The sequence below is a fragment of the Eurypyga helias genome, unplaced genomic scaffold, assembly GCF_000690775.1.
Source record: "Eurypyga helias isolate BGI_N326 unplaced genomic scaffold, ASM69077v1 scaffold29900, whole genome shotgun sequence".
Taxonomy (NCBI): Eukaryota; Metazoa; Chordata; class Aves; order Eurypygiformes; family Eurypygidae; genus Eurypyga; species Eurypyga helias.
In genome coordinates, this window is record NW_010224373.1 from 23,344 (window position 1) to 45,320 (window position 21,977).

At 41.2% G+C, this 21,977-nt stretch overlaps 1 protein-coding gene across 1 annotated transcript; it reads right to left on the reverse strand.

Annotated features, from left to right (window-relative positions):
• Nucleotides 1-854: 854 nt before the first annotated feature.
• Nucleotides 855-21,595, reverse strand: ALG5 (ALG5, dolichyl-phosphate beta-glucosyltransferase; the record flags this gene model as incomplete). The annotated part of the gene is made up of 9 exons (XM_010161362.1): nucleotides 855-967; nucleotides 2,499-2,584; nucleotides 12,005-12,156; nucleotides 15,351-15,410; nucleotides 16,731-16,844; nucleotides 18,383-18,475; nucleotides 19,512-19,580; nucleotides 20,245-20,291; nucleotides 21,424-21,595. Coding segments are annotated over 9 exons (906 nt in total), but the record flags the coding sequence as incomplete, so codon positions are not given.
• Nucleotides 21,596-21,977: the final 382 nt, after the last annotated feature.

Here is a 21,977-nt window from a genome sequence, read left to right on the forward strand (position 1 = left end):
CTGATCTCATCTGAAGGATGAGATCTGCACACCGGCATTGCTAATGCACAGGCCCCCAGTGGACACTGGGTCTCATTTTTGTGCGCTCTGCATTAGCTTTCCATACCCTTTTTGCTACAGATACGTAGATGCGATGGACTCCTGGCCTTGAGCATGCAGTATTCATTAGTACATATGAACAAACCATATTTATCAAAGACAACATTTTAAAATGAAATGTGCTTTCTCTTGGACCTTCTACTGTCTGGAGATGAGCTCAGACAAACTATTTCAGCTTCAGACAGAAACATTTGGAATGTCAAGAGACTACTGAAAGTTCTCAGAACAGCCTTATGAACATTACTGGTACAACTCCCTAAAACCCATTAATGTTTCCCACAACACTGAATCTGAACATGCATCGGTGTAAACTGTGATTGATAATTCCACGCTGCAACATGGCCATGTATTTCCAGATACCACAGGAACAAACGCTTGTGGCCATTCACAACACGATACCGCGCACTGTAGAACAGAGTGCCTCTTTCCAATATCTATAAGGCAATTCCAAATGTATGATGAGAAAAAACAGGTATGTTGATTCGAGTGAATTTATAAGACATGTTAAAGCTACTATTTAATAAAATAAAAACCATGATTACCAGATACGTAAACCTTTTTGGAAATGCTTTCTTTTTTCAAAACATCGTACAAATTCCCTGCTGACAATCTTAAAAAACTCACACGTGCTGCAAAAATGAAACATACAACAGGAACAATGGAGAATTACCTCAGCTTTCATCACCACTTCACTTGATTGAAACTGTTCTCATGTTCCATTAAGTATAATAATATATTTGGAAAATGTAAATAACCTAATTACATTTTCTTGTTTCAAGCTGCCAGGCACCGGTCATATATCGCAGTCGTATAAAAAGAAGATCCCTGCCCATCTGCAGCCAACTCCAAAAGGGAACTAGCTTAGAACCTGTGATTAATAAAGGAGAAAGGACATTGTTAGAAAAAATGAGCATTGGCAAGACATGCATCTAAGTAGTCCTGAACCTCTGCATTCTCAGCACATTCAGCCCCCTAGCCTAGACCTTAACATTCATAAAAGTTCATACTGCGAAAGTTACTGCTTTATAGCAATTGCGTTATACCACAGGTGGGGGATTCTAGCTTGCCAGCAGCACTGGAATTCCATGTACATCACCAGATGCAAGGCCTTCTCCACGACAAGGCTTCATTCAGCCTGGAGAAGAGGAGGCTCCGAGGAGACCTCATTGCAGCTTTCCAGTATCTGAAGGGGGCCTACAAGGGTACTGGGAGAGGACTTTTTACAAGAGCCTGTAGCGATAGGACAAGGGGTAATGGGTATAAATTGAAATCAGGGAGGTTTAGATTAGATATCAGGAAGAAATTCTTCACAGAGAGGGTGGTGAGGCACTGGAACAGGTTGCCCAGAGATGTTGTGGATGCCCCATCCCTGGATGTCTTCAAGGCCAGGCTGGATGTGGCTTTGAGCAACCTGGTCTAGTGGAAGGTGTCCCTGCCCATGGCAGGGGGGTTGGAACTAGATGGTCTTTAAGGTCCCTTCCAACCCTAACCATTCTAGGATTCTATGATTCAATAGGAATCTGAACACCAATAATTAAGAAAAGGATTCCTTAGGGACTTTGGAGAAGAGGACACCACAGTGCCTTACAGCAACAGTATGATCGTGCCAACCTTCAGGCCAGGTAAGGCACCCACGCTATGACACCAAGCCCTCTTCTCCCCTCTGCCAACGTTTCTGTTGGTGCAATATACATGTGGAACTGCGCTGTTCTCTGACTTAGGGTGTTCTCTGCTCCCACCCTTCGTCACCACCGCAGTTCGTTTTACTTTCTGTTGTCCAAGGGTTGTGCTGAGGAGAAGAGATTCAGATTCAAAACAGAAAAGAAAATGTGAAAGGGAAAAAAAAACCCAAGGAACTGCATTTGATGAGAGGGAGGAAGTGAGCAGAAGCAAGCAGGACGTTGTAAGCCAGCTTTGCTATGAAGACACATGTCAGGAGCTATACTTCCCAGTAACCCAGTAAGAGAGACCTACCTACAGGTCTGAAAGAACATTGCATCTTAGGAAGAGAGGGAGCTAGAGAGGAAGCCTTATTCGGTGGGCTGAGAATTTTGGAAGGCGAGACACAGTGAAATGGGAGTTGAATCAATAAAAAACAATGGTCAGACTTCTGCAGATTGTTTTACAGTTGCAGTATTTTTATGAACACATTACAGTAAGAGGATGTGCCAAAGCAGCACCATGTCTAACTGCTTAGTTTTGTCTCCCCTTGTTACCCCTTCACCTACTCTTCCTGTGCCATGCCACTGCAGCAGGCTGGCAAGGACATGAAATTCAAAACTTGTATGGAAAGAAGGCTGTGAGTTATCAACACTGGGTAAAAGACGGGAAGTCCCCTGAATATTTAGTTCTGGATTGACACGTAAGGAATCTTACAAGAATATAAACAATTCCCCTACCTTCAATTTCAGTCCAGTTGACAGCAACTTCTGCTATAGGTATTCTCAAGCGCTGAGCTATGTAAAGCAGTTCCACATCAAACGCCCTGAAGAAGAACAGGAAACAGCAAACACAGTCACACTTATTTCCAGAAGAAAGATGGTGGCACTGTTAATTAAGCTCCTAGCCTGATTTAAGGAGGTTGGTGTTCAATTATGAAGTTGATACCAATGCTCTACAGGTCAGATGTACACGAAAGGGAAATTAATTTCCCTGACTGAAGGGCTCCGAACATCGCCAACATACAGATAACGATACTTCGCTGCGTCCTGTTTCCGAAGGTACAGGTCATGCTGCGTTCAGACCGCTTCTCACTTTTCATTCTGCCACAATCGTGATTTAAACGTTTTCAGAAACCAAGCGGCTGAACGCGCACCGTCAGCCTCCATCTCCAGTAGCTTCGTCGAAGGGAACAACTACCTGCCATGGCTTTATGCTGATCTGATGGTTTCTGCTTGTACTTTTTAAGTCAAGAATAACGGCAGCAGCACAGAAGTGAGAAATTACTGATGTTATTGTGCGTAACAGAACCTGAACAACAGCTGCACTTTTCCTGGTGATCATACAATGTCCGACACAAAAACCCTTCTGAGACCTGGCACAGTTGTTTGCAGGTTGTGCAGCAAAATGGGAGGTGATCCTACTTAAGGTCAGCTGCCCCTCCCTGCCCAGTTTCTCCAAAATCTGCTTTAACCCTCTCAGTTCTCTGCAGAGAACTGTTTCTGTTTCATTATTTCAACTGCATGCTCAAGTGGGCGTCCTGGATTTGAGACACTGCAGCTTCTGATACTAGAAAAGTGTTTTGGCGATTACAGCTCGTAATGCTCACGTAGGAATCAGCTACCAGTAGCTACTGCTGACAAGAGTGAATGCAAATCACAATTATGAATCTTCATAATCTGGTGATTTTGGTTAAATTTCTTAAATTTATTGATTGCTGGGTCTTTTTTCCCCTCCTCTTTGTAGACCTCAGGTGCCAGAAGGGGTGTTCTTGTTCATTAAATGAGTTCTAGTAATTGGAATTTAAGCTAAACAGTCATATTTTTTCCAATAAAAAGCTTTTATAAATACTAGTCTGTATTGGAAAAAACTGTCAATGCCCATCCACACCTGATTTCCACTAGATTCAATACATATTCAAACAGAGGTTTTTTTCCCAGGGAACTAAACCTTGAAGGTTAAGGAATTAGGAATGTTTTAGCCAAGCTGTTGGTAACGTTTCCAGTTTGAAGCCAATGGAACAGATGCCCCAAGCCAGCTTACACAGGTCTTGAAAATGCGGCTGCGAAGCAGTCAAGCACAATTCAACACTATTTTCTCTCAGTAACTTCTGAACTTTAGAATCTCCTTATATCATAGAATCATAGAATCACTGGGTTGGAAAAGACCTTAGAGATCATCCAGTCCAACCGTATCTGTCCGCCACTAAACCATATCTCTCAGCACCTCAATATATATGGTCATTGCTAAATCCAAGGCAATTTTCTTTTGAAATGAAAAAAAATCTTTTGCCACTGGAGAAAATGTATGCAATAAAAAAATAACATTACTTGTTCAGGCTTCAAGGTTTGCTTGAATTCAAGTCATGGGTAATCCCATTTAGCACTACAGAGAGGGTAGGAAGGGCCAGACAGAGATTCTAGAGCAGGCAAATAGACATACTTTAGCAGGCTGCTGGCCAAGTTCAGATGTTGTTTCCTGCTACTTCAAGCCACCCCGCTCTTTTTAAGGAGTGCAGTACGTTTCTGCCAAGCTATTAATGGATGCAATGGTAGAAGTCCCCTTGCAAATGTGCACTCAGGTATGACCCACGCAGGTAGTTCCCACTGCCGCACAGCCCACAGCGCGCTGGCTGGCTGGTGGAATCGTTACCAAACCCGCACCAACCTGATCATGCGCTGCACATGTGCGTTACAGGAGACCTACTGCCATCACTACGGACAGCGCTGAAACAAGCAACGGCGGCGTGAACAGAGGTCACGCACAGAGACCACTGTTATTGTGGGTAGACAATTTAGAACCACTTTGTAAATCTGATTTTGATTAGGCCATCAGGCCTTTTAATTGTCACCAAAAACATTACAGGAATAAAGGGAGGGTTTTTTTACCTCACTGAACTGAACCTGATCCAAGCAGCCTTGCCATTTTGCTGTTTTCTTTGAATCAGGGTTGGATATTGTTATTATTGAGACCCCACCTCATCTACTGCATCCAGCTGTGGAACCCACAACATCAGGAGGATATAGACCAGTGGGAGCAAGTCCAGAGGAGGCCACGAAGATGCTCAGAGGGCTGGAGCATCTCTGCTATGGGGACAGGCTGAGAGAGTTGGGCTTGTTCAGCCTGGAGAAGAGAAGGCTCCGGGGAGACCTTATAGCACCTTCCAGTACCTGAAGGGGCTACAAGGAAGCTGGGGGGGACTTTTTACAAGGGCCTGTAGTGACAGGACAAGGGGGAATGGGTTTAAATTGAAAGCGGGGAGGGTTAGATTGGATATCAGGAAGAAATTCTTCCCTGAGAGGGTGGTGAGGCACTGGAACAGGTTGCCCAGAGAAGCTGTGGATGCCCCATCCCTGGATGTCTTCAAGGCCAGGCTGGATGTGGCTTTGAGCAACCTGGTCTAGTGGAAGGTGTCCCTGCCCATGGCAGGGGGGGTGGAACTAGATGGTCTTTAAGGTCCCTTCCAACCCAAACCATTCTGTGATTCTGTGATTATTTTATTAATTATGTCATTGCCTCTCCTATTGAAGTTGTAATATTTAATTTTTCGCTGACATTTGAAAGCCAAAACCCCCGTGCACTCACCTTTGAATGTTTACGAGTCATGTGTATTAAGACTAAATCTAACTCTGTAGTATTTAGTACTTAACTGACTAAAAATCTTAAGAGACACAGAATAATTGTCTCATGAATTATACTTTATGAGCTGCTCTAAAAACATAACTACACAAAGTATTAGCCTAGTGAACTAATAGTTATTTGCAACAATTCCTATGGAGAGCTGATTACCGGAATGTCAGCACACACATCACAGTACAACAACGTTACATAGTTTGGCGAACTACAGCGCTCAAAGGAAAAGATTAAAAGCAGAGGAATGAATCAGGTTGAGCACTAATATTGTTACATGTGGCAGCCATTTGTGTAACAGTGAACATACCCTGAAATTAAAAAAACCCTATTTAAAGCAGAGAATGACTTCTGTAGTATTCTGCTGGGATATCCTTTTTCTTCCCCCGTTCATCACCACCTTTCAGCACACCTCACACACATACTAGAGTAGTTAAATAGGGAATATGGATTGTAGTGTATTCAGTATCTTGAAAGTATGACACCCCTTCTGCAGATCACCAGATGGTACAGAAGAACCACGTGGAAGTTTCCATAGTCAGGATTTAAGCGTGGGTATGTTAGCTGGAGCCTACCCTAGAGGAGATCAAAGCAAGGCCAGTGCATGAGTTGGTGAGTGCAATACACGTGTTTTGACACGAAGCCATTTGTGACTAGTTAACATCTGACAGAACCACTGGTAGAAGCAGCAGGGAATTATTCACACCATGTACTTCCCCGGCTCCTGCTGCAGAGAGTGAAAGTAGGTGCCTCTGGGGAAGGGGGACACAGCTCAGAATACCTAAGTGGCTCCAGCGGGAACGAATTCAGGCTCCAATCTAAGTACCCAAAGATAGAAACCCAGAAACACACGGTCTGAACACTTCCCCCATCTATTTCTAACAGCGGTTCCATTGTGTGTCAATTAACACAATCGTAAAGAGTAAAATACAGAAGAACTTCTCCGTGTGGCTGTGGTTACGCTAAGGAGTACTTCTGGTTAAGTCAGAATTTACAATGATGCTGGCTAAAACTCTGTTGAACACCAAGTTGGTGGGTGTTTAACTGAAGTCAACCCTTTCAAAATGAACCCTTAAAATGCTTCAGCTTGCTAAGATATCCATCCTGTAAAATTATTCTCTCTTTCAAAATTGTACTAGGAGTCTTTTTTTTCTTGCTGGTCCAATATTAAGTGTTACAAATATCAAAATTTGGCCATCAGTTATACTGCTTTAGCTGGAATTTAGGGGTTTTTTATACCCAAAATATATCATTCCCGCAAACCCTTAATGGGCAGAGAAGACTTGCAATGACCACAGAGGTCTAAGAATGAAATAGGATGTCAAGAGGGTTAGACTTCCAATACTGCCCTGGCTGTACCGGGGCTTTTGAAAGTCCACATCTGCCAGGAGGAGGATTCTAACAAGACACAACAGACATAAGAGCAAAATATTTTTGCATTGATTAGACATTCGTAAACGTCTTGTCATGCACAAAACCAGGAAAAACCATTCATTCCTGTGCTTGTGCTGGACAATAATGCCAAAGGAGTGGAAAAATAATCCTTGTAGCAATGTGACTGCTTGTTTTCCTGTAATTTTAAAAAAGAGATTCCCATTTAGAGTTCAGTGACAAATGGGAAAAACAAAGCTTCATTTTTGATATTAAGCTTTCAAGTTTTAAACATGAAACAGAAAGGCTTGTTCGGTGCACGAGGCATTTTTAGTAGACAGAAGTAATAGCAACACTTCGATCTGATCAGCCATCTCCAGAGCTGTGTAGTATCATTTTAAACTGCCACTTTACTATGTCCATCAAACCTGGACTAGAACTACGTTTCGAATACCCCTCATTTTATCAATATTCCAGGTAGGACAGCAATTGCTGCCATGTCTAGCTCTCCTAGGTAAGGAATGACATTTTCTGGCTGGAACAAAATTTATGATTTCTTTTTTTTTTTTTTTTTTTGTAGTCAGGCGAAATCAATGACCAAATTTAAGGTAGGAAAATTCTGCCAGTAAGACCATTTAATTTTCCAGTTTTCCTGCTGTGTATTAAAATTGAGCAAACTCACTTACACCTCTCAGGTCAAGACTGTAGATGCAGAACTCGAGCTTCTTTTGAATTCTGAAAGTGAGTAATTCCAACTGTCTCTATTACATTTTTTAAATATTCCTTTTAATTTTCTTTTAAGTTTTAATTTAAAAAATGTGCTCCATTCATTTCTGAAAAACAGATTAGTGCTGTAATCAGATTCAGAACCTAAAACGCAAAGCATATGCTCTCTGTTCAAAAAGTTGCTCACATTTCAACCCAATGTCAAAACTCTGCCCCTTAGTAAATTTCAAGAACGTTTGGTTTGCATTCGTATATACACAGTCAGCTCTCCAAAGGACAGTTAAACAAAAAACTGAATGAGAACACTCACAAAAATGTTAGTTTAGGATGCAAGCATGATTTCTTAGCATCAAATGTATAAACAGTTTCCAGTATCTATTAATTTTCCAATGCTTTCTAAATTTAGGGTTAGATTAACAAAATGTTCTAGGAAATATCCTGGTTTCTCGTTAAAAAGTGTTATGTGATCCTTATTACCGTAATAAGGATTTGCCCCATTCCTGGGAGTGTTCAAGGCCAGGCTGGATGAGGCTTTGAGCAACCTGGTCTAGTGGAAGGTGTCCCTGCCCATGGCAGGGGGGTTGGAACTAGATGGTCTTTAAGGTCCCTTCCAACCCAAACCATTCTGTGATTCTATAATGATAAAACTATTCTTTCTCGTATATTTTAGTTTGCTTTTAACATTTCCTAAGTCTAAGCATCTATAAATCAAATTCAGCATGGTAAGCAGAAAACCATGCTCTCAGTAGTAGCTTTACAGTATTTTTTAACACGAAAGAGGTGATATTCAACTCAGTGTCAACTGGAATAGAAAGAGCATGAGGAAAGCAAAAAAAAGTGAAGGTGTAAGCAATGAGTTTTTCATTCTCAAGGCAGCTGATACTGGGCCATTTCCTTCTGAGTAAGCTCATACTGAAACTGCGAAAGATGCACCGATCATTTGAAGGAAGATTTTGATGTTCCCGCTCTTTTTTTTTCCTGTGAAAGATGAACGTGGAAGCACAAAGCTCCATTTTATAGGTGGTGCTGGTGAACCACCGAGAACACCACATGTATTTATTTTGGTGTCTCTGATAGCTATTTAAGCATGGAAACAGGAATTTTTCAGCCTGCCTGACCTAGCAGCAGGATAACTATGTAGTTTACACCGATTTATCTATTACCAGAGTGTAAGATGTTCACTCTTCACAAGGAAGAGTCTGTGCTCCTAAAGCTTTCTCTTTGAGGTGTGTTATCAGCCTGCTGAGGGACGCAGAAAGAAAAGCTGTATTATTTCTCAAACACTTACTGCTCTGTTTTCCAAGCAATATTGACAATATCCAGCACTTTGGGACAGTCTCCAACTGCCCAGTGCTAACTCAGCACTGGTGCTCTCTTGTATGCAAAGACACTACTGGATTCCCTTATCTGAAGGGAAGAATTCTTGGGACTTTTTGAGTACAGAAACAACTGGTGCTGCCTGTACAGTCCAGAAAGTGAGCTGCCTTGGATACAAAATTGGTTTGACAGTCTTTCCCGTAATCCGCTACTTTCAGGATTTACTGAATAGTTTACCCTTTTGATGCAGCTGAGGCACCAGCAGCCCAACACATATTTTTTCCTACATAGCACTACACTGTGAGTTGAATTTACCCTGCTAAACTTTAGTCACCTACAGCAGAGATAGCTCCTTCTGTAAAAATTGTCTGGAGTCCCTTTTTATCAAGGGCAGTGTATTGGGTTTGCATGGCAAGGTTCTGGAACAGGAATTTGTCAGCTGCACTTCATCTGGCATATTTCAGAGATCTGTATTAAGATGAAATTAATTATATCCTAAAATTCTCCCTTATTCTATTCTCTAAGAAGGGAGACTGGATGACAAGTACATGCACTCTAGATGCAATGAAGCAAATTTTGTCCTTTGTGTGTGTATATTTAGGTTCTAACTGAGAAATAAGCTTAAATGTTCAGGGCAGGAATTATAGAATGAATTTTATTGCCATTTTGTATTAACATCATAAGCAAATGTTATGTATTAGTCTAAATATTTATTATGTCCTCACATAAGAATTGACTTCACTCTGTAGTATCTCAAAAAATCTGAGCCTGACAGGCTTGAGCAGCTTTGTCTGCTCAAAAATTCTTGAGCAGACAGGACAGATGAGGCTTGCGCAGAAACTGAATCGTGTTCAACAGCTCACCTCACACTCCAGCTCAGCAGCAGGGGAGCCCCCAGCAGATGCGATGTCCAGGGTGTTGGATCTCAGACAGATCACGGAACCACAGAACCACAGTGTGGTTCGGGTTGGAAGGGACCTTAAAGACCATCTAGTTCCAACCCCCCTGCCATGGGCAGGGACACCTTCCACTAGACCAGGTTGCTCAAAGCCTCATCCAGCCTGGCCTTGAACACTTCCAGGGATGGGGCATCCACAGCTTCTCTGGGCAACCTGTTCCAGTGCCTCACCACCCTCTCGGTGAAGAATTTCTTCCTGATGTCCAATCTAAATCTGCCCTCTTTCAATTTAAACCCGTTACCCTTTGTCCTGTCACTTGCTGCTCCTGTAAAAAGTCCCCCCAGCTTCCTTGTAGGCCCCAAATATTACCCTATGAAATGCTGCTTGCTGTTGAATACACCCCAGCACTCTCCTCCATTGTTAGCAGAACACCTGGGCACTGACCACATTGAACCAAATTCTTCTTTTGGTACCTACCAGAACTGCACTTCGCTCACAGGAGTTTAAGATTCAAAAAGAATCAAATAATTTCTTCAGATGCCAAACAGCCCCAGTGCAGCGACGCAGAGGTGGTAATAAACCCAGATTTCAGAGCCTCTTGTCCAGTATGAAGACAGTGGTTTCTCTGTAACCCCCTGCTGATGGTGTCAGTATGAACTGGTTGTCCTGCAACACAGTTAGGGACTCCCCATCGTTCCAAGTCAGCAGAAATATAATACTGACTGCTACTTCTTCCTCTTGCATCTGTGTAAGTCATGACATGTACTGAACCTCCATGGCACAATGTCTAACCAGTTTTTATTTTCCTTGTTACACACATGCTATGCGTGTGTAAAGACATCAGGGGCCAGTTTTGTTTAAAACAAGAAGTTTCCATTATTTGGCTATTTCAGATTATTACATATAAAGGAATCCAATATATGGTTCACATATAAAGGAATTCAATATATGGTTCTATGGGATGAATGTTTGATATCCCTACATAATTTCCTACTGTAATTAACCCAACATCTGTACAACACAGACATTTCACTTACAACTTCCGTTTCCTTTAATACACCCACATTCCCCACATGCTTATACCTCTCCATTGCCCAGTTTACTTCCAGATCTTATAAATATTAGCTGGGAAAGGGATGGTACTCTGTTTCTGAACTGTTATCTTCCACTTGCACAGTGCTGAATGGCTAGCTATGAAGCTGATGGTAAGTAACTTTTGAGTCCATACTAAAGTGTTTTCTTCTGTAGTGGCAATAATCTGAGTTTCTCTCCTCTACTTGAGTTTCAGTTTCCACAAAGCTTGCCAAAGCTTTCAATCTTTAAATCCCTACTGTTGTCGGGTTTGGTTGAAATTAGCCAGTGAAGGCAAGGAAGCACAAAGACCGCTGAAGGACAGATGAGGATAAAAGCAGAAAATATATTGCCTATTTTGGCAGAAAATGAAACCAAATTAAAAAAAATGTGTATTGCTGTGTCCTGGTTTGGCTGGGATACAGTTAATTTTCTTCAGAGTAGCTGGTACGAGGCTATATTTTGGATCTGTGCTGAAAACAGTGTTGGTAACACAGGGATGGTTTCGTTACTGCTGAGCAGAGCTTACACAGAGTCAAGGCCTTTCTGCCTCTCACACCACCCACCAGCAAGTGGACTGGGGGTGCACAAGGACTTGGGAGGGGGCACAGCCAGTACAGCTGACCACACCTGATCAAAGGGATATTCCAGACCATACGATGTCATGCTCAGCATATAAAGCTGGGGGAAGAAGAAGGAAGATGGGGACGTTCAGAGTGATAGGGTTTGTCTTCCCCAGTAACCATTACACATGATGGAGCCCTGCTTCCCTGGAGATGGCTGAACACCTGCCTGCTGATGGGAAGTGGTGAATGAATTCCTTGTTTTGCTTTGCTTGCGTGTGCAGCTTTTGCTTTACCTGTTAAAATACCTTTACCTCAACCCACGATTTTTCTCACTTCTACTCTTCTAATTCTCTTCTCCATCCCACCAGGGGAGGGTGAGCGAGTGGCTACGTGGTGCCTAGTTGCCAGCTGGGATTAAACCACAACAGTTCCTTCAGGCAAATTTATGACTTGGAAGTACCTGGAGAGCTGCTTACTGAAAGAATTTGAATTATTATTTTCTCGACTAACAAAACAAACATTCTTCATCACTAACCAGCAGCTAGGATTTATACACAGACATCACATGCTTCAGAGTAGCTGCAATACTGAAATTATTTTTTCAAAACCATGTTCAATTAGAAAAAACAAAACAAAACAAAACAACAAAACAAAGAAAGAGTTTACCAGCGTTCTATATGAAGAGTGGAGAAAGTCCGGGAGGCTGCTTCTCTGGTTAAAAGTTTAAATCCACACTGTGTGTCCCTGATCTCTTTGACACAGAGAAACCATACAAGGAAGTGGAATCCATACATCAGAAGAGTTCGAAAGTAAGAGCGCTGTGGACAAAAGGCAAGATGTTAGATGGTTTCATGTAAGCGAGGAGGGAAAAGTCTGAACAGAGCTGGCTTACAGGACAACAGTCCTGTTTCGTGAGAGCTTTCAAAATTTGTAACCTGCTTTTGTTTATCACTGGAATAAAATCAGAACTTTTCAACTGTTACAGTGAAACAAAATCACAGCTGAAAAGGAAATACTTGCCACTCAAGCACACGGTTAGGATGCTAGCCTAGGATGTGAGAAAACCAAGGTGCTTTTTACTGCTTCCCCTAATTCAGAGGAGCCTTTCTGGGTAACACCTTATTAAGTGGAGCAGGAACCGCCACCTGGACTTCAATTAATTAGAGGGACAGCCACATTATCTTCTGCATGGTTATCTGGGAATTCCCCCTAGAAAATGAAGAGCGAAGGAGGAGGGAGATGGCACACTACCTGCTCTATTCCACTGGACACTTACAAGCTGTATTTTCCCCTGTCTAGTCCTCTTGGTTTTGTAAAAATTGGTTGAAAAGGTCCAACAAATTTAAAAGCTACTAGGACAAACAATGGAGAATAAGCCAGCAGAACTGCATGAAGACCACTACTCTTAGGAATACACACTAAAAGCTAAATAGGTTCCAGCTGCTACTCTGACACAACAATTAAAAAGTTTTATATAATAAAAAATCCCAAATAAGAGCATCTCTTGTTGTTTGCCACACTCTTCTTTCATTCAAGATTCCATGATCTCCAGAGCTTGCACATGCCATGTTAAGGCACTTAAGGGAATGCAATTAGAGAACGCACTTTTTTTTGCAGTATATGTTGCACCAAGTAAGAAGATGACTAAAGTAACAGCTGCTGTGCAAGATAATGTTTCATTCCATATTTGCAGCAATGTTACACAGTCACCTCTTTTGTTCTTTTGCTTTCACAAATTTATTTTACCTTCCTGGTAGACATTCTCCCAGCCTGTTCTCTGGTTAAGCTTTTGTTCTTGACATAATAATCATACAGGTAAGGTTGTTCATGGAATCCAGAGGCTGGACTCTGGGTTTGTAAAGGTTCCTCCCTCGTCTTTTATTTGAGACAGCTCCAGAACAACCAGAACTCTGATCCACAAACAGCTTCTGAACTCACTATCGGTCTTCAGCTCAATTCAGGTGACTGTATCTAAGACTGCAAGCCAAACACCACATCTTTAGAAGCCAACAATTAAACTGGTAAGCATCTAGGGGTGGTAAGATATGCCTTGAAAACTAGTAATTTCAAACCTCACTTGAAAAATGAGAGGATGCTCATCTTATTATGTAATAGCCCTTGGCTTGAGGAAATTCAAATTCATAGCTTGTGCCTCTCAGAAAAGTGCTCCAGCCCTAGGATAATGGTGGATCTGGTGTGGATCCTTTGGCCCTTTTGGTGAAAGTGAACCACTGTGTAAACCAAGAACACAAGGCTACTCGTCCCACAGGGGAAGCTCTAAGAGGCTGCATGACTGTCAGCCAGTGACGCTGCGCACTTACTTCACAGAGGACAGTTCCTGGGGTATGTTCACCTCTAACAGAACTACTGATGCATGTCATACTAAGGATTCATTGAAGTACATTAACAATTCTGGAGGCACAACAGAATTCTTGATGTCTTGAGACTGAATTTAAGGATGAAATTCTGGTCTTAATAATAAATCCCATATGGCTGCTTCTCACAGCTTCATTCTACCGTTTTAGATGCCACTAAGCCCAGAGAGAAATCCCAACTGCTCAAAGATTGTTCTGTCCTTTTTTTTTTATGCCTATTGCACCACTTATCAGTCTCTTCCCAATGTGGTAAAGGCAGTCTTAGGGACAGCTGGGTGATGAAATGGACTACACATTTAAAACAGAGCAGTACGACTTAACCACCTGGTGAATCCCTTAGCAGAAAATCAGAAATATGGGCAGAAATAGGAAGCAAAGGAGGGACATACTCATCCTAAAAATTGTAGTTTTGCATTAAAAGATAAAGTCCTGTTCCAATTCCTCTTCCTCATGTACCAAGGCCGTCAAAGATGATAAAAAATATGAAGGCACTGAACAAAGTCTGTTTATATTCAGTACCTGACCACCAAATGAAGCATTTTTTCTTGGCTCAAATTTATCAGCCACATGGTCCCCATGTAGTAACAACATTTCCAGGATACACTGCCTGCACAGCTAAGAAATAACTGCAAATGGTATATTCTGTTCCGTGAGCATGAAGTACCATGTCAAGGATTTATCCTAATTTCTGATAATGGTGGAGTTTTGGATTTTTTTTTTGGTGAGGATGCTAACACACACGGAGCACTACTCACAAGAATGCTTTCCAGTGAACCACTCCAGTACTACCTGATAAATCAGAAGAAAACTAATGAAGATCTACCAGGGACTGAACATTACCAGTGTAACTTCTTTTGTACTTCTGTAACTATTTTAGTAGATGTGTATATATTTTAGAATCCTTTCAAGTGGTACACATTAGTATAAACAAAGCTTACTCTTGAGAACATTCAAGATGATGAGCACGTCCAGTGATGTTGAAAAAATTAGTCCAGCAACGGGTCTGTTGCAATACGAGTTCTGTGCCTGTGCTTTGTCAACTACTGTCTGCCAAGACATCAGAAAACCAGATGCGAGATAGGACTGTGCGCCTACGCATCGCTGGTTATTCCACAAGAGCCACACACAGAACAGCACTGCCCCTGCGTTCAAAACTCAACAGTTTCACTATCAGTAACACAGAAAAATTATCGTACTTTCCCACGAATTGAGATACTCTTCAAACAGTTTGCCACTAATTATCCCCAACTAATTTTAAACAGGTCTCAAGATCAAGCTCTCGCACTGGAAGACAATCAATAAGGACGAACTCGTCTATCGCCTTCCACTCCAGCCCCAGTACTGGCTACCTGCTACCAGTTCTGTCGGGAATCAGAAGGTCTGATTGTAAGATGTTCTCAACGAGGAAAATTAAATCCATACATTGGAACACTAACTCAAACCAGTTCAAAGTGCCTCAAATCTGCAACATATCATTCGCATACGATGGAGCATCTGCTGCACTTATGACAAGCTTTTCCTATTTCTTAGCTTCCATTCTTCTACAAATATCGATTATTTAATTGTAAAATCTGTAGAGCTTAATCAAGTAATAGAAGAATTTGAGTATTAGTACACAGCAGAAAAGGGAAACAAACCTTTGCTATTGAGTCCTTCTCCAGATGAGCTCTAGAACCACAGGAAATAGCCATCTGGTTCTGTACAGGAATACAGATTAAAGAGTTATTCCTTAAACTAACATTTTCTGGATCAGTGGAATCTTCTGTTGAGACCCGTATAACGAAAACTTCAAAGCAGTGTGTTTTTCTGCTTCCTATAGCTGCACTCTTTCTACCGATAGATTCTGAGCTTAAAAATCAAGTCTTTTCTACAATTAACAGACTGTCTAGAGTTTGTTACATTCAGCATATGGTGCAAACAAATTTGTGCAATTTATTCAGGTCTGGTTTAGCCTACAGGGTTTCTCTGAGGTACGCACACAGTAAACGTGTTAAACAGCAGAGGTATGCATCCAGCGTTCCGAGGCACGCATGACATAAAGTATGCTTTCCCTAAATACTGCACTGTGGAAGGGGTAGCAGGACAAAGTGTTTGTTTCACTAATGGACCTCCAAACACACAAAATGATATGTCACCAGCCAGAAACATAATCCCCAATTAAATCAAAAGAGGTGATTAAAACAGAAGATTTAAAATTATTCTTATCTACTACTTCTCAAACGAAATCTCTCAAACCTGCTATATTTGAGAGTGTGGGACTGATGCTGGAGAACCAGCAGCTGCTGCTGCCTTGGCAGCAAGAGCACGTCAGGGAAACGCCACCAGCCGGCAGCTCCCGCGCTCGCAGAGTGCGACCCTTCGCCCAGGCGCATCCGCCCCAGCTCCCGCGGGAAGGCCGCACGTTGCTGCTGGCGCTGCGGGAAACCAGCCGCAAGCACCTCACTGTTCTGCATTCAAGCAGTGAATAAACCTCAGTTCTTTCAAGTAAAGCACTCAGAAGGGGATGACGAGCCAGGGAGGAGCTCTTGTTCCACAGGTTTTCTGAATCTGTATTTACAATAAAAATTCTTGTGAATACTGTCATTAATCTAACAACTCTGAGAAAAGACAACCTTTATGAAATAGGGTGAAATTAAGATGCATCCCTAAAGGTATATAGGATGACATCAGATAAAAAGAAAATACAAAGCAGTTAATAAAGAAAAAATTGGTTTTTAACTGAGTAGGCAACACATGGTATTCATATTGAGCAGAACAACTTCAAAGGAAGACTGAAGACTGGTAAACAGAACATTATGTACTGCACTGCAGCAGGCACAGGGAATGCAAAAGAGGTAAGAACTCTGTGGAAACCACCTCCTGACAGCCCGTTCTTGCAGCTTCCAAGCTTACACCTAGGTCTTCAGACACACACCTAGATCTTCAACCAGATCTCAAAGAAGACAAGTTGAAAAGAACTACAAAAACCAATCTGAATGGATGTATATTAGTGTAAAACCACAAGAATTTATACTCACAGGCCACGGCTGAAGATTTCTTAGACCTTCTTCTACTTTTTCAATATCTTCAAATTTTGTAGCTCCATCTGCATCAGCCATAAGAATTTTTTTGCCCCGAGAACTAAAGACACCCTGCAACCAAAATAAGTCAATAAAAATCAACACCTTTGAAAAAGGCATTGGTCACAAACCAGCTGCAAGACACTGCAAAAGCCTAACGTAGTAACTACAACAGCGTAATCTCAAAGATTCAGCACAGTGGGTGAGTCTTAATGTTCTGCTACTAAAAACAATTTACCAATTTATATTGCAATAACAGCTAGAGACTTCACACACTGCGTCGTGTCCCACAGTCAGAGATAATGCATGAACATGAAAGGTTAGCAATCCATCCCCAGAGAAGCTTGCAAACTAAAAGCTTTCCAAAGTAAAATCGTGAGAGACAGCAAGTTGCTACAGTCAGCTACAGGGGAGCACAAAGAAGCAGCGATTAGCAGCTGCCACTGCACTGGATAGCTTTTCTTTGTCACGTGAGCTATGGAAAGGAGGATGCAGTGCTACTTTTTTCTGTTTCAAGAGAATTCAAGAGATAATCTTAGATTAGTTTTGAGAAATAAGTCTTAAGTCACAGTATCCCTGCGAAACGTTTATGATACATTAAATGTCACAGCTTGTTTTGTCGTATTTCTTGGTAATTTCTGAAGGGGTCCACATAGGAAAACAATGAGCAGTGGGTTTGCCAAACATACTGGGCATGTGTGACTTTAGAAAAACCTGTCAAGGAGGTAGTACACACCCACTCTACATTCTCCAGGGCAAAACTATATCACACAGAGATTCATTCTCCTTCTCTGGGAATAACATAAAAATTATATCTCTCCACACTTTCTCATTTCCTGTTTTCTCCATTTGCTATGGTCATTCGTGTATCATACGCAAACTAAACTGACATATTGAGGTAGAGCTTAGGATACAGATACAGACAGTCACTGATAACCCATAAAAGATACCACTCTAACATAAAAGGTGTCATTCATCTTAAGAAAAAAATGTTCCCTCTAAATGGGCAACAGCTATTTTATTTTTAGAATCTGATCACTTTATGATATGTTCAAATTAATATGTGAAAGCATAAATTGTGCTGGTTCTACTACTGAATGTGGGTGACAGCAGTGGGTGTCAGCCAACACAAATTTTGCTGGGTGAGAGTGCTTCTAAGAAAATAGCCATTTTAAAATCACAGCTATGACCTGGAAAGAAATGTTTTCAAATTTAGCTGTGTTTTCTCTACTAAAGCTTTACTTTAATCTGTAAAGGTGGGGGTTTTGGGTGGTTTTTTTCATTGTTGGGGTTTTTTTGTTGCAAGCCTATTTCTAAGTGGAACTAAAAGGAACATGAAATCCGAGTCTAACCTCTTTTTTCTTTCCTTTGAATTATCATATAAAATAATTCTTTGTTATTGATCTTCTTGGCAAGAAAATACCATTTCCAAGAGCTAAAATAAGCTTATTTTGAAAAGCGTCTTTTCTTTAATTTATAGAACCTGTACTTGGTTTTCTGATAAGCGTTTTGTTAATGTATTGAATTCAAAATGTCAATCAGCACAGCCCTGTTCTGCATATTTGGGCACAGGCAGTTGAGACAGAGAAGGAGATGAAAGTATCAATTACCATCCTGACTGCTCCTCCTTTCCCTCGATTTTTTACCAAAGAAAGCACTCGCACTTTGTCGCTTCCATACTTCTTGCAGTACTTCATTGCAACCTGATAGACACACAAAAAAACAGCATAAACCAAAACCAGGAATCAAGGTAGAAGTTTACATTTGCTCACCCTTTAAAAAAAAAAAAAAATCAATAGCACAGAGGTATTATAACCACTTCAGTCGGCACAAACACACTGCCAGTGTTTGCTGGAGTCTGCCTGGGGAAATAAAAACCAGTTGACAGTCAATACAAGAAGACTGTGGAAGGCAGTCATGTTCAGTAAGAACCAGATATTCCCCCAAGCAATTCTAAACCCCAGTCACCCAAGTCCAAAATACTCGATACTAACGTAATTTATACCATACGATTACAGACCTTTTATACCAACACCAACAGGGACCCATGACCAGAGTGTGCTGCTAGCAATGACGCCAGATGGAACGCAGAGCAATCAAAAAATATACGTGACCCCCCCTTAATGGACAAGCTTAAGGGAAATAACTGAAAAAGCAGCATTCATTTTAGTAGCTCATTCAAACTTCTTCCAAGCAGTAGTAAAAAAACTCTCAAGTTGGCCAGCCTTCCTTTCCGGTGACAGACATCAAAGTCAAAGCAGAAGAATGCAGAACTATTTTGGAAATAGTACTGGGGTTCTTAAATGTACAATGCCATGAAGGGTATGGGAAAGAGCTCTACGACAGATCAGTCATTCTGCCAGTGGCAGTATGGATCAGCTATTTCAAAACGCTTTTTAGCTTCCTCAAGCTCATATTCACATTGCTATGTACCTGTAGAATATTTCATGAGAAATTTGCTGAAGTTCGGAATTTTTAGAATATCTGCTGCGGGAAAGAGGCTGTCACAGCTGCCAATCAAAAATATTAGTATTTGCGAAAGAACCATACGTGTACGCATGTGTGTATGGGACATCCATAGTGCATAGAGGACAATGACAGAAAGTATTCTGAAATGGGAATTTTAATTCTCAACTACTTCAAGTACCAAAATGTACAGGCAAAACGTTGTTATATTTCACAAATGCAGTACAAAACTCCATACACCCAATAAATTGGTAAGACATCTCTTTTTCTTACCTTTGTGGTTTGATCTTTACTACCATCATCAACAACTATTACTTCATAAGTGAAGGAAGGATCTCGTTTCTTAAAAATAAAAACCAGAAACACGCATTTCATTCCCTTTCTTAAGTAGGTAGTAGGTCTTTCAAACAGCGTTCTTTTCTCCCCAGCAGTTTTTAACTCATTCACGTTTGGCGACAGGCACCAACATGATGTAGTGTGTTTGTTACAACAGTGACTATAATTAAAGAGTTTTGCCATATTTGATGCCTGCTTCACTACATCAGCTTGTTGCAGTTTTCCTCAGCTACAACCTAGAACTGAAAAATCAATTCAGTTGTAGAAGATGAAAGCTCAGAACAACATCTTAAGAAAACCCAAACAAAACAAACCCCGCTACGCACCACAATGGGTTTCTTACGCAGAGAACAAATCCTGGAGATGCTTAAAAAACTTGTTGGAACAAACCTGGATTTAGTTTAGAAAGTTAGACATAGGGTTAGTCCTTACTCTCTGGCTTGAAGAGCTATCACAGATACATAGATTTTTCATCATATAGTAGTAAATTAAGTTTTTACTTGATTTAAAAATACCTTCCAGCATTCAGTCTAAAAATAACTGATGAAAGGCAGAAGTGTTACTTCTAAGTAGCTAAGTAATACTGCTTTAATACATACCAAAATAATGAAAGTGAAACACTGACTTATTATACATAACATAATGAATTTTGAATGCGGAATGAAAATACCTGTCTTTTTTCTAGATAATCCAAGGCTTCATCCATCATAAGAGGTACTAGAGAAAAGATAGAGGCCAGGTTAGTAGATGGTAACAGGCAAAGCACCAAAAAGAACAACAAAAAACATGATTCATGTAAGAGGATAAATCCATTCCTTTTAAAGAACCAATTTTCCATTTTGAAATTTCTAAGTCTCTACCCAATAACAAAGGAAAAAAATCCATTATTCTCCATGACTGACCCTGCAAACCAGCACTGACTTTACCTATTTAAGCAAGCTGACAGGGAAGGCAACAAGACAAATCCCTAACACTAGTCAGTAAGATGCCTTCTCTTACTAAGGCTGCTGGCCATGAAGCCAATGAACAGAAACAACTTCTGCAGCTGATTTATCTGCAGGTTAGAAAGACATTCAATCTTACGGCTGTCTTTGCAGTGTATGTTCATTCCTGAGCACGTCTCAGGTGATTATCCTACTTCCAAACACAAAGACACAAATTAATGAAAATCCCATTAAGTATACCAAGATCTTTCTCACTGAAAATAAGTCTATGAGACGCAGGGCTGAGGAATGCACTGGACTCCAAAAAAGGGCCAGGCCTACCTTGTATCCAGACACACTTGTCAACATCTCCCTTAATGGAATCCCAAACAGCTCAGTATTTTCACTCACCAGGAAAAGGACTGACAACGTGTGCTACGACGTCAATCCCAAATACAGCTTGAAAGCTTGGTTATTTCTATTGCATCTGAAAGCCTTCACTCTTCAGTATCAGCTACTCATATATATGGTCAAGTCAAAAGGATGAGCTCATCCTTCTTCTGTTTGTCCGAAGCTGCTGCTGTTTCTTACAGAGTGGGAAGCTCACAAATAAATCTTAAATGTCTTTTTCTATTTAATGCCTCACAGCAGTTACAGAAGCAGCGAGCAGCCATTCTGCTGGATTTCATTAAAATAAAAGGGATTCTTACGAGCGCCCCATGCTATTTTTAGCAGCAGAAATCAAGTTACGCACTGTCTTAATTTTGAAATTCAATGTACTTGGACTGTTTTCTGGAAACTGTGTCCAAAATCAGACACATAATCAGGCCTGCCAGAATATACTGCTAACATAAACTGACCTCTGCATTATTAGGGTAACAACGGATAGATTTTCTTCTTTTCCTCAAAATAAGAAAAAATCTTACATCGCTCTTCCTCATTGTATGAAGGCACCACAACAGAGAGTTCCCTTGTAGCGGGATCATGTATACTCGGTACAGATTCTTTCCTGCCTTCAGCATTTACGAAGAATTTCTCTTCTTCATGTCGCTGAAGGGTTGGCATTTTTATGGCAGTTACATGAGCAATCACACAAATCTGCAACGAAAAAGAGAAAGAAATGAGAAAAGTTATTCAGCATTCTATTAAAGGTTTATGTAGCTGTTGAACGTGCTGCAAGGGGCAACCAAGTATTTTTCAGCACTGAGGTGGGTCAGCAGCGTGCTGACCAAATCACATGTGCCCAAAACTTCTCATGCTGTTTGACTGCTCCTTTTCACAGACTGACCACTGACAGTGTCTTCGGCACGTTGCCGTTTTCAAGTGCAAAGCACCCAGATGCCTCCAGAGCTGTGGTCCGAGCCCCACTGCCCCTTCCCCGAGTCAACTCTTACCACACAGGCCAGCGCCGCCTCTGGTCCTGCACAGGCCGCCGAAATCGGAACTACTCATGACCAGCCAGCTCTATGTGCTTCAAAAC